This window comes from Anguilla rostrata, chromosome 3 (genome assembly GCF_018555375.3).
Source record: "Anguilla rostrata isolate EN2019 chromosome 3, ASM1855537v3, whole genome shotgun sequence".
Lineage (NCBI taxonomy): Eukaryota > Metazoa > Chordata > Actinopteri > Anguilliformes > Anguillidae > Anguilla > Anguilla rostrata.
This window is the reverse complement of record NC_057935.1, coordinates 33,486,632-33,500,438: the sequence shown is the minus strand read 5'-3', so window position 1 is coordinate 33,500,438 and position 13,807 is coordinate 33,486,632. Positions and strand designations below refer to the sequence as shown.

Here is a 13,807-nt window from a genome sequence, read left to right as displayed (position 1 = left end):
ATCTAAGCAGTGTATATTTTAACCTGTATATGGAGTTTCCTGAGTTTGATTTTAACAGTCCATTTACTAGCAATTATTAATGCCAACTAACCATCAGCAGTGCTTTTTTCGTGATGCATTATTCAGTTATTTAAACTTTTTCTAAGTGTGGAACTGTGTGAGGGTCACAGAAATGACAGACTACATCCTGTTTGACGCTGAATCTGGCTTTGCATCGAAGTGGCATTTATAATACTGAAATACACATCCTAGATTCTGGTTTTGCAAGACTCTGAGCCATAATGGATTTGAATATCACAGCAAAAATATTGTTCTGGCGGAAGTGGCGTTTTCTCCAGAAGTTATTGCTGATGGCCAGTCTTGGTATTGTCTTGACTGCGCTGTGACAACATTATGGTTTTATTCCGATTTTATTACAGCAAGGGGGCGGCTGTGATTGTCTTGCCTCGGGAAAGACCTCCCTCCCTTTCAAGGATGTCTTGTCTTGCTAGACACAACGCGCTTGAGGAAATTTTTGTCACAGATTCACCAAAAAGAATTACGCACTGCAAGAAATGTCCGTTTTTAGAATCAGTTCTCTACCTAAAGGATCAAGGTGTCTCCCTGTAAGCTTTTCTGGTTTATTGCACATGACAGAAGCTGAGAGGAAATTGTTGGTTGGAGCCTCCAGCTATTTTTTAGGGAAGGCAGACTTCCACCACAGCTCCAGAGGTTCTTTTTTGTGTTTACAAATGACAGTTGAGCACAATCTATTTGTGGGTGACTTTCACAACCCTGAGATGTGCCAAATCTGCCATTGCAGATTCCTCCACAATATAGGTTAAGCTGCTGCTGAGGTCAAGCTCTATTGTGTGAGTGCAGTGAGCAAATGTGTGTTTTTCTAGTTTTGACATTTGATTCCCTTTTTAACTGTACCATCTTCAGATTGGTTAAGCATTTGAAGAGTGTCTGGGTCAATCCAAGGGGTATTATGACTTCAGCAAGTGACTTTAGGTATTTGAGTCTGATTGCTCTGATAATATTGTCAGAACTTACACATTCCCGTGAAGAAAAACAGTGAAGTGACTATCTTGACTAAATCAAAATTAGTCACTTTGCTGGATACTGTTTTTGACACACATCTTGTTAAAAATTTACCTTGATAGTACCCGTTGAAGAAAACTTCCAACTGGACGGATTGCACTGGAACCTTTTTGTACAATAGTGCTCTGTGCGTGCACGTGGCGCGATGCTGTGTGTTATGTTACACTACAGTAAAACCGTGTGACCTCCCGTAACCCAAGTATGATTGACACAAGTGTGCCCATCAGCTTTATAACCTTTCATCTTACTGCCAAATAGTGTGGTGACACCTACTGGTAAAACATCACACACACACACATACACATGTGCGCACACACAATCCAATGGCTTCTACACACAAATTCCCATATAAAGCTCATTGAGTTCATTTAGAGCACTGAATGGCCCACAAAATGAAACTACTAGCGTTGCTGTTTTGACGATCAAAACCCTGTTACTCAAATCATGGTCACTGAGGACTGGGAACTGCTGGTTTTCCACCCTCCCTTTACCTGGGAGTCAGGTGTGAAAACAGTCTGGCCAATCAGCAGCACTAACTGTCTAGTTAATTACCTTGGATAAATGAAAACCAGGGCCAGATTTGGATTTGAGAGCCAGCTTTGCGTATCCATGATGTAAACTGTCTGAACTCAGACAAAATGTGAAATCAAGCACTGTAACAGAAGTTACCTGCCAAACTCAGGTGTTTTGCTGACGAGGGCCATCCATGAACACAGGGAATGCTGAGAAGCCCAAGGTCTCAGCAGTATATTTCCATATTGCAGCATCTGCAAGATTCAGGGCATGAGTATGCTGTCTGCTGGAGGTAAACTGAAACGAGTTAGAAAGGTTCCCATTTTGAATGTCCTCTAGTGTTGTCCTTTTGATAATGAATTGAAAGAATAAAGTAAACCTGGATAACCCTGTTTCATACAGGAATGTGCAGGGTATTGTATTTCCTGCTTTTTACAAGTGATTTTCTCTGCTTTCTTCAATTTTCTTCTCAGTCTTATAAATAACAAAATTGGCTACCTTCAAACAGACAAGTTAATTGTTTGTTGTGAATTTATTGGTACAATTTTGTTGTGAACGATATGGCATTTCATGTTTTGAAAGTTTTGACGTGCAGTTTATGTACAACCAGAAAACGCTAAATTAACTACAGTAGAATCCACTTAATTGCATAAAAGAATGAAACGGTCAGAGTGCCGAAGAGGCGTGCCATTCAGGCGTCTGCTATGGACATGATTTTCAACAGAAGCCGCCTACCTTTGTAAATTTTTGTGGTTTTGTGTCTTTATGGGAAAATTGTCTGTTTATTTATAGCACATATGCCAACTTTTAATGTAGGGGAGAGTCGTTATAAATGTTATATAAATTATATAAATTCAGCATTCTACCACCTCTCAAAGGAACGGAGCAATGTGATGATAACTTTTGTGGGAAATGTTTTTTTTTTTTTTGTTTTAGAGCGAGCTGAATAAATCTGTTCTGGAAGTAATTTTCAGGTATTAGGCTTTATCTATTTTATATACTTTATTTTTATTTACAATAAATCAAATCATACATCATTTAAGTTATCGGTCCTTGAAAAGTTGGTTGGGGGAGTGCATCCTAGAGGGAACTGGATTTTAAGTGACCAAAAAAACATGATGCCCCATTTCTATAAATGAAACAGCTGTTATATTGCCTCTGAGTTGCTATAACAAACAACATGGTTTTTTTTTTTTTTTTGCAGTTATATGTTTACAGAATGACATCTAAAGAGAAAAAAGAGGGTTGATACACAGGCAGGTCATGGAGAGGGCTTCAGCTTGGGAGATTCGGGGCACTAGATTGTGTTATAAACTATCTACATTTTGTGTCCCTTTTGGGAGATCTTAGGCATTTGAAATTGTGTTTTAATATTTATTAAAGAAATTGATTTACACATCAGTGTGTTTGACTTTTTTAATTTGTTCAGTTTTTAATGTTAAATGTGTTATGCTAATTTGCTTGCTGCGTTGACAGTTTTCTTCATTGATTTGGACGTTACCACAAATCACTTCACAGTAGGTTAGGAAGTTGCTTCTGCGTTAAAAAGACGCATGTCTTTTTTCATGAATACAGCCCCATGCTTCATAATCAGAAGATGTGGCTGGCCTCAAGTTACAACTGGAAATGGTTTTCCTTTATTAACATTAGTATGTATTGTCACAATTATTCCACACCTCTGTTACAATCATACTAGGTGGCATGAATGTAACATCGGACTGTGTGTACATTGGTTTTAATTGTATTTGACTTGATGAAGTTATGAAAGCACTTGAAACGGCTAATGACATGTCAAAGCTGTTTGAAGTTAAAGTAATAATCTCGAAGATTTTCATTAAAATAAATGTCTGTTAAGTCACTATCTATCGCCGAATTAGGTAACACAATGGTGATTGAGCCTATTATTATATTATATTTATATTATTATTATCATAAAAATTAATGATTAAAGAACTGGGTGTCTGTGGCGACATTCCCGGGAAAAATTCACAAGCGGCGCATAGTTAGTGACGCGTTTTCCATCACCCATCAGTGGTTGTTCCGTCAGAGAGGAGGAGGGGGGGTTTATGGAACCCTAAAAAGTTTTTGTGTAACATGAGAGATCATATTATTTGTTGATGTAGATTTCGTATTACATTTGATGACAATGTAACGTTACTAAATTACATAGCTATTTGCACAGCTAACGCTAGCTACCGGACCATGTCAAGAAAGGCAACATTAGTTTAGACAACGTTGAGCGCAGTATCCATCGCTCATATCAGGTAGCGTTGCGTTAGCTAGCTAGCTAATGTAATTAACACAATCTAATGTCAGCTAACAATTAGAAAAAACGCTAGCTAACGCTACCGACCGGTACCGACCTCGCAAACCGTCTCTCGAATGCAATGCTACCTTGTTTCAACGTTGCAATGTAGCTAACTAAAGGCCAGTTCAGATCAATGATTCGCAACGAGACTGGATGCAACTTGCAAAATTCCAGGACGTCTGATTGTAAACGTTCTAAAACTGCACTTGGCGATTTGACAAGGTGGGTCTTTTGAGACCCCAGGCAACGGCTTCAGACGCTCTGCAACTAATCAGTTCACACCGCTGCAATTTTCTCTGCAACATTCTAAAACCGTTTTGTCTCGTTGCGAATCATTGATCTGAACTGGCCTTAACGTTACCGTTATTTACATTGCCATCAAGTTCCTCAATATATTGATCGGAATAAAGCCGGGGAATAGGTGGAGCAGAGCCGGGTCTGATTTCTGTGTAAAGATGTCAAGTCGGAGAAAACTAAATAAAAGAATACGGCAGTATGGATTAGCGTTGTTATTATTTTATTACGCTTCTTCATATGTTCCTTCAGCCTTGGTGCCCTTTTTTGATGAAATCTCCTTTGTTTTTGTTTTATTCTTCTTGTTCTGTTTGCTAATTTAACACCCAGCTCAGCTTTATTCTCGAACAGTTTAGCTAGCAAAACCAGAAACACCAGGGGTAACATTTTGCAAGGCAGTTGTTTCAAAAATATCACACAACAATCATTCACGAAAAAGACTGCTTATTGTGCACGAGATGCTAATTGCACAAGCCACAGCGAATGTCGCGAATTCTTCTCTGCAGTGTAAAGATGTTCATACCGGGAAAAACGTGGATAAAGAACGTTTGTGGAAATTGATCATCTCTAATTTTACCCCAGGTCTGCTACAGCGGCTCGGCAGTGTAAAGGCAGCTTAAGTTAGCCTAATGTTAGACAATGAATGAGTATGTATATAACGTTACTTTTATAACAACCATTTTTTATTCAGTAAGTGTTATAGTTGGCGTGGCCCAGGTGCCAACTGACTGACGTCACACAGGCGACACTGGATCCAGTTGGATCTATGGGAAGTGAGATCCAAAAACACACCTGCAATTACCGCTTCTCGCCATTGATACCGCCAAAGAGAACGAAACGGAAATCTTCGAGATTGTAACTTTAAATTTCATAGTGCTAGGCTAAATATTTTCTGGGCAAATGGGCAAAAACCAAAAACTGTTACATTTGTGGCAACCAGACCTGGGTCAAATACAAATATGTATTTGTATTTGAAAATGTAGATATTTGAAGTGTTTTCAAATACATTTACACATGAAATACTTTGTATTTGATTTATTTATATTATTTTTGTATGGAAAACAAAATACTTTAACAAATTGTATTTTAAAAATACATTCCTTTAAATTAGGGCTGTCAATTGGTTAAAAATTTTAATCGAATTAATCACATGATATGCTGATTAATTAATTGAATTAATCGCAATGAATCGCATATATCAATATTTGCTTGGAAAAGCCCCCAAATGAAGATATTTTAACTCAAAAACATAACATTATTGTGGCACATGAGTAAAGCATTGAATAGAAATATCAAAAGGGGGCATTAGAAATCAATAAATTGTTTTATTTCCAATAATTTTTCCAAATACATGTTGTTTTATCATTGAACATAAGCCTATCACTTAGCCTAAAATGTGGTCATAACAGTATTTTTTATTATTATTATTTAACATAAGCTTATCACTTAAGCACCAATGTGGCCATAACCGTCTTTTCCCCACCGTGGGCTATGCATGGCAAATTGTGGTCACTCACTCACTCACTCACTCACTCACTCACGGACGACCTGAGAGGGACGTTTGGTGGGACGCGTGCGCAGGTGGTGCTTCGTTTAGTAGGAGGCATGCGCGGGTGCATCTCTCAAAATCACTACTTCGAACAGCACAAGATTTTTAAGTACAGCTTTATCGTCTTTTACTTTAGCTAACCCTAACATGTTAGCGTTTCACCTGCTTTAGTTAACCTACTTAGAGCGTACCACCAATACAGATGTATGGACACACGGAGGACAACAAACACCGTTACAGAGGTAAGGACATGCCATAGTTACCTAGCTATATAGTTAGCCAGGTTTTACTCGTGACACTTTGTACAGGTGTGCCGTGGGTCTGACTATTTTTTACAGTCTCTGGTCTGCACGGTTTCGTGCTTGTTTAACTATTTAACATAGGCTACTATTTACATGCGCAACTAACGCACCACCGGTTGGAATTGTGCGACGCACGGTGTCAGAGGGGTGCGTTCATAAATTCACTTTGGTGGTGTCAGTGGCACCCTGAGTGTTCTCTTGTCGTTTATAAATTAGTTCTGTTCTCAGAGGCTCAGAGCCACACCGACCGCTCCAGCTGAAGGGCAGTTTTTTTTCAGAGTATCTGAACGGCTGACAGTGTGGCAAAGTGCGACGGTTGGGTTATTTGGCAATATAGGTACTGTTATTCAACACGCAGCAACTTACAGTAACATCGGTACATCAATTAATTAACATAATCAATAAATAATATTATATGCGTTTTGCGTTATTTTTTAACGCGTTATTTTATAATGAATTAATTAATCGAAAATAATGCGTTAATTTGACAGCCCTACTTTAAATAAGTACTTTCCTGGGAAACCAAATACTTTCCAAATATTTTAATGTATTTTTAGAGCCTTCTAAAAATACATTAAAATACAAACACAATTTTAAAATACTTTGAAATATTTCTGTGATAGACAACAGAAATGACTGAGCCAGCAACAATGTAGGGGCTGAAGGGGGTATCCCAGAGTTCTTTGTATATTTGTGAGTGGCCCTCAATGTGATGTATATAATACTGAGGACACTCCAGGGGAACTACCAGGGGCTAGGGGTTGAATTTGGATTATGGGCAAGGGTAGCCTACTCTGGCTATTTTAAACCCATGCACTGCCTCTAACGGACAGTAGCCTAAATGCCTGTACATGTCTTTGCATGGGGAGGATGGCAAACTCAGACTTCTGGATAAGCTACTTTCCAGTTTATTTGTACCCATGCAATCTTTTTAAAGTTAGTGGCATTTTACAGTATTTCCTCTTTTTTTCTGTTGTCAGAGTGTTCAACAGCCACATGTATAGTTCCATCTTTTACATTTTTTAAGGTTACACACTGATATTGAGGACAAAATACTGTCCTCTAATTAGACAAAATGCTCAACTTTCAGGGCTGGTTCTCGCATAATAGATGGAATAGCATCCTTCCAAAAGATATTCCCTCATTTGATGTTTTGATGATGGTGGTGGGGAGCGCTGTCTAACATCTCCCATAGGCGCTCAATTGGTTTGACATCTGGTGACTGCGAAGGCCATAGCATATGATTCACATCATTTCATACGCATCAAACCATTCAGTGACCCCTCATGCCCTGTGGATGAGGGCATTGTCATCCTGGAAGAGACCACTCTCATCAGGATAGAAAAGTTTCATTAAAGGATAAAGGTGATCATGCAGAATATCTTTGTATTGATTTACAGTGACCTTTCCCTCAAATGGGACAAGTGGATCCAAATCATGCCAGGAAAATGCCCCCCGCAGCATAACAGAGCCACCAGACCCACTAACTGTAGGGGTCAAGCATTCAGGCCTGTACTGTTCTCTTGGTGTATGCCACACATGCACGTGCCCACTTGTCGAGAAATGGTAAAGGATATTTAATCTGACTAGGCCTATATCACTTTTTTCCACATCTCTGTAGACCAGTGCCTATGGTTTTTGCACCACTGAACTCAACATGTGTCTTTGTAATGAGGGGTGTATGCACTGCAGCCCTACTATAATATCTCTCCCTATGTAGTTGTCGACAGGCTGTTCACGTCCTGCATTGACATTCTCAGTCACCTGAGGTAGAGCTGCTCTTCTGTTTCTCCTTACATGTCGCACTAGCACGAGCATCGCAGTCATTGAATGTGCGCTTTCGACCACAATTTCCGACCCTATTTTCTGATGTCTTTCCCATAGATCTAAATGCAGATGTCACTTTAATCTGACTGAAGCTCCTGCCATCCGTGCCCCAATAACGAACCCTCTTCCAGAGTCACTTAGATCTTTTCCTCTTGACACCTTGATCCAAAATCGAGGTCAACTGCCTTTTAGCATTTTTACACATGCCACAGAGCATGATAGGACACTAATTGCTCAATTGTATCATAAAGAACACTAATTCAGCTTTTCCCTTTAATTTGTCACCCGTCTGTATATGTATGCTTTGCGCTGTTTTTAAGATCTACGTTATAAGACAGGGCGTTAATCTAACCAGAAAACTAAATTCACAACATGAATTAGTCTATACGGTAATTTTCTGGTACAACACATTTTTTAATCAGCTAACGACTTTACCTCTGCAATGCACATAAAGCGTGCATACGAATATGCATGTCTAGCTAAAAATACACCTTCGTGTTTCGTTATGTCAATTTACCAGCTTTTCTGAATCTGAACTTGCGGCTTTCGTCTACATACCTGTATTAAACATTTGAACAAGCCTCACTGAGTTTCGATACTATACGATTTCTGATGTGCGATTTCTGTGCATAGTACCACTTAGTCACATTCACGGTTGTTATCATGCATTCACAAAAATAATAAAACGTTAGTTGTATCCATGGTGACAAGCCCTGGAAAGCCTGCAGTCCCCGGAGGAGAAGGGACTGGGGATCACGTGGTACTACAAGATGGCGTCTTCAACGCTGATGGATGCGGTTTGAGTGAGTCTCTCGTTAGGTACAGCAACTTATTGCAGACACTCGCTTGTGCAAACTGGTGGCAGCCTCTTGTCTAAGGTCTGTATCACACATTTCTGATGTTCTGTAGAATACAGCTACAGTAATGACAGTGTTTTATTAATCATTTTGGCTTGCTCGCTAACCTTCCATTGAGTGTTTTCTCTTAGCTTGGATGATGCCGGGGTAGCTGATATTAAGTAGCTGCAGTATTGCTTGGTGGCTAACTTCATAATATTGTACTCATTGCATCGTAAATATTTTCACCTTCGCGTTTTAATTTGAAGTTCCAGGTGTCCCAAACAAAGCATATCGAAGGACAACGGGCTGGGAAGTTGGATATCCATGCCTGCGCACTGTCGAGGAGGCTTTTGTCTTTCGGAATAACAGGAATAAAATGGCTCTAAATGTTTTTGGTAAGTTGAAAGTTTCAGTTTCACCCACCAGTTTTATTTTGTAGCCAGTTAACCAAAGTGTAATGTTTGTTTATTTATTGAAGGAGCGTTTAATTTTCTTCTACATATTGGAACTTTAATCGTATGACATTCGCTGATGATAGTTCGGTTCGCCAACCAGATGCAGAGCCTGGGGCGTGTGGAGATTCCTCGCTTTTGGCGATTTTTTCCATCAGTACGAGACACTGCTTGTTGCACATTAGCGGCGACGAGCCACTCTTTGATTCCGTAATTATGTTTTACTTCGCACAGCTAAATCTGAGATGTAATGAACCTTGTTTGAAATACAATGTGCACGACTAGACTGGATAGTAAATTGTTTTGAGTGTATGGCGTGCTATTTTGCAGAATGAGTGTGCGTGTAAAGTATGTTGGAATGGGTGCTGTTTCAGGTATTTCAAGGCAGTTGCTTCAAGGCTGGCGGTTGCTGCATTGCCTGTAATGCTATGATAGTGACAGACGTTTCACGAACAGCTTCGTGGATGACTAGGCTATAGTAACTTCTGTATCTATTGCTTTCTAAACTAAAGTCAGTTCTCACTTTTGTTTGTATGTCCACTTGAAATACAAGACAGCCTTTGAGGAACAGCACAGGCTGACTGTTAAACAAATAGAATTTTGATGTGGGATTAAAATTTTAGAGAATGGAAAACCCTGAACAGTCATTCTGTTTACTCAAGGACAATCTCACCAGACCATAACAGAATATCACACCCACAAAGGTGTGATTCACCTGTTCAGTATAAGGAAGTTTGAGTTAGGCTAATTGAAGTGTCAGTGAGAGAAAGATGAGGTACTCTTGCTCTCATTTCTTTTGAGCTCTCCAGCTTGATTTGGGAAAGGAGCAGCCATTTTGTGCCAATATTTCAGAGTGATGCTGAATCATAGGAAGAGCTCACAACTAGCTGTGAGTGGGGTTGGGGGGTGGGGGTCAGGATTAGAACAGGAAGCAGTTTAATCCAAGTTAAGACTGTTTTCTGCTGCCAAAACTGCAGGGATGAGGCAGGAAGCACTGAGGCTGCTGACAATGGTATCAGATATTCACATCCCCTCAGCTCCCTGCCTATCTGAACACAACTGCGTTAAATAGTGCCATTTTCTTGACCATGGGCATAAATACACATTTCTCATCTTGGCTGTTTGAGGATGCTGGGGGAGTGGCTGTGTCCTTGTGCTTCTGTGTGTTGCTCTGCGTGACACTGTCTGTTTAAAGGTCCCAGTAAATAATTCTGCCCAGTCCAGCTCACAGTGGCATGTCTGAAAGAAACTGGATTAATGTTGCGCCTAAACCTGGACTCCTGTGAAAAATCATTTCAGGAGATGATGATTCTAAACTTGAAACCTGTATACTTATCAAATATACTGATAGTTTCTTTGTGGGGCACTGAAATTTCTGATTCTCTCAGTGGCTTATGATAAGAGGCGTGCATTCAGCCTCACTTGCTTTCTCACATGTGCATTAGGCTAAGTCCTTGCCAATGTTGATAGTCTTTTTGTCATGCCACATGTTAAGCAGTTATCCCAGTTGCACCCCCCGAATCGTCTACGTCGATAAACTGATTACATTAATTAAGCACAGATGGTGACTTAGTGATTTTTACAGTCAACTCTTGCATATAAAATTCAGTCCAATTATTTAGGACCACGGACATGTGTCAGTGTTTTGAAATATTGTATAAGGGGCTGTTGAATTTGGTTTTCAGCAGAGAGGGATGTTTAAATTAGGATGAGAACAGTTAAATAACATTCATCTTGAATAGAACTTGTATATAGGCTATAAAAAAGTATTTCATAGTAATACAATAGTTTGCAGCAGATCTTCATATGAAGAGAGACACCCTGAGTCAATTACAGCTTACAAGTATCTTTTGGCTTCTTAAGTAAGATTTGGAAATATTTCTTAACTCTTTCCCTGAATTCACCCACTGACATTGCAGTGCCGGCTTCTTGTGTAAATAATATATTTTAATTGCCTGGGTTGGATCTATGCTTCTTGCCACAACTTGGAATTGAGTACAGTTTGCACTCTTGGATCGAAAATCCTGAGAGCCATAGGAAATGTGTCAGCTGGTTGACAGAACTCTGAGTGTTTCTACAGCTTCATTGAATGTTCAACTGTTTTGTCATTTCTGTGCATCTGCTGAGCCTGTGTGTGTTATTAATTTATAAGATGTTTATTTTTGTTGTAAGTTTTCGTCGATTATGACATTTCAACTTTCAAATGACAGGATCATGTCAACCAAACTTTCTGTTTTAAGTAGTTAAGGACAGCTCTTTCACAAAATCCTTGTTCCTCAATAATGCCTTGAACCATGTCTGCACAACAGTTTTTGATGTGACCTGTTTTTGATCTGTCTGCATTTCCACAAATCTGGGATAAAACCTGGCATGCCTTGAATGGTACTCTGTAGCAGAATCTAATTGCCCATTGGTTTTTCATTGTTCGGGGGGAACTTTATGAACAGAGAAGAACCATGGCCTATAATCACATTCTTAATGTTTCATATTTCTGTATGTTTATTTTCCCGCTTGGATAGTATTAAAAAACTTATTTTGCCAGCGGCCACAAGTTTGTCAACTTTAGAGAGATTGCTTTCCCAAACAGTTACATTTTTTTCAACTTCAAAAAATGATCTAATTATCTATTTCATCTGCAACTAAAGAGTAGCTAATTCACTGCAGTGAGATACAGTTTATCAGCTGTAAATGTTCTTTTCACTTTTGATGGAGTTTCCTTGAGGGAAAAATTAAAGCTAATAGGTCTAATTGTCTGTCCCATCTGTTGATTTATCCGTGACCACAGATACTGTCACTTGTTTTGATCAGTTGGTTATTTTTCATTTTGTGTACAAACCTCTGTTGAAGCGGTCTAGCTCATTGAATTAGCTCACCATTTATTGCATGCTTATTTGAAAATGCATGTCATTATGGATTATCCACTTTTCCAGTGGAACATTTGCACTTAAGAACAAATGTATTAAATCTCAAATGACATCCATCAATGTCAAAACTATATATAACAGTTTAAATACAAGTTTAGGGCCATGTGATGGAGACAAACTGGTGGTCCTAATCACGATGTGCAGATTTAAATGGCCTATTATACTGAAGAGTGTGGAGAAGATTCAGGCTGGAGTTTTATACTATTTGAGTCTTGATGTGTTTGTGTGGTCCAGACCAGGTTTGTGTGTGGTAAAGAATAGGCCTATTTCAGATATTTAGAGAGGTGTCCGATGACCCGGCAGCTTTGCCATGGTTGGTGTTGGGGCATTCAACATTTGTGGTCTTAAGCAAGAAAGTGTACTTCAGGCAACTCCAAAGCAGCTTGTACAGAGACGTTATGCCTACAGTGGTATTGTCTGCATCTATGAACTGTTTCTTATGTTGCGGGGTAAATACTGATATTTGTTTATAATATTCAGTAAATGCTATAGAATTAATCTGTCATATGCACAGCCTCTGTGAACATGACACCACTGTACAAACTGCATTTGGCATGAAGTTGACATGAAATCTAGACACTGATATACGACCCTCCTTGCCCACCCCTGGCCTAGACTTTAAAAATATCATGGGCTGAATACTGCATGTTGTAAGTTGAGAAGGAGAGCTATTCTAATACATGTTGGTATCTACATACAAATGTTTATTTTTGGTCCAAACTTGCAGGTTGTGCCAATGTGTTACATTTTTAACCAGAGAGCTTCAGGTGATTCCCTGCTGTTGATTCACCTTTGAGTCATGGAACGTGCTAGCAACACCATGTAGGGTGGGGGCACATGAAGCAACAGGAATCTGTGGTCTGCAGCATGTTCAGAGAGGTCACGTTGAAGTGTTGTTGAGTCTTCCTCTCCTGGATCACATTGTTCTTGGAGTGCTTACGCCAAGGTATTTCAATAGAGCTTTCCTGTACACAGCCTTGTAGGGGGAGGGGGCAGCATACTCTCCAATTGTACTTTCTTTCCTCTGGCTATGTTGTAGGCTTGGCACAGGCTGATGCCTTTGCACTATTTTTTTCCCCCAGTGGACCCCCTTTTGATTGTTTATCGAATGCTAATGCATACTTGGAGTTTCTCCTTATTTCACAATTCATTTCTTTCTTCCTCTCTGCTTTTGGCATTTTCAGTCAGAGATGTCCATCTCAAAGTCCTGGAGAACTGCAGTGTTTGCTAGTTTTCAGTGTGGTTCAGCGCTTAAGTGCTTAATTGAAGTCATTGATTGGCTAAAGAGTCCAAATAACTTTTTTGAAGACCTAAACTGACTACTCATTGAGGGGAAGCCATATAAACAACTGCAGATGCTGAAACTCTTTGGGACTGGAACTCTTCTCTAAGTCTGTGATTATATAGCATAAATGAGAAAAGATTTTAATCGACATTTCATGTGTCCAGAGTTCTGTGCATCAGTATGTTTGGTCCATGGCGACTGCAACAGGCTTGTTATTTGTTGACATGAAGGCGGGCGTATTGGCTTAATACCTCGGATAAAGGAGGAATGCCGAAGACGACTGGCAGTCCATGCTGTTGCTAGTCATATCTGACTTGCGTATTATTGCAGGAAAACGTGTTCATAATGCCTGTGCTTGCAGCTTATGCACAATATGTTATGGAAGCATTGTATGCTGACTGTATGCACTTCATTCTCATTTCCGTAGTGGA

At 39.6% G+C, this 13,807-nt stretch overlaps 1 protein-coding gene across 4 annotated transcripts in view; it reads left to right on the top strand.

The window, feature by feature from the left end:
* Positions 1-8,561: 8,561 nt before the first annotated feature.
* Positions 8,562-13,807, top strand: part of chn1 (chimerin 1) — a 55,051-nt gene continuing 49,805 nt past the window's right edge. For 2 of the 4 annotated variants that reach the window (XM_064327242.1, XM_064327240.1), the window contains exons 1-2: positions 8,562-8,679; positions 8,982-9,110. In XM_064327242.1, coding sequence (XP_064183312.1) covers positions 8,577-8,679; positions 8,982-9,110 — 232 coding nt within the window. In that variant the 5' untranslated portion in view covers positions 8,562-8,576. Of the gene's footprint in view, positions 8,755-8,981; positions 9,111-13,807 lie in introns of all 4 variants that reach the window. The other 2 variants (XM_064327244.1, XM_064327243.1) reach the window with 2 other exon arrangements.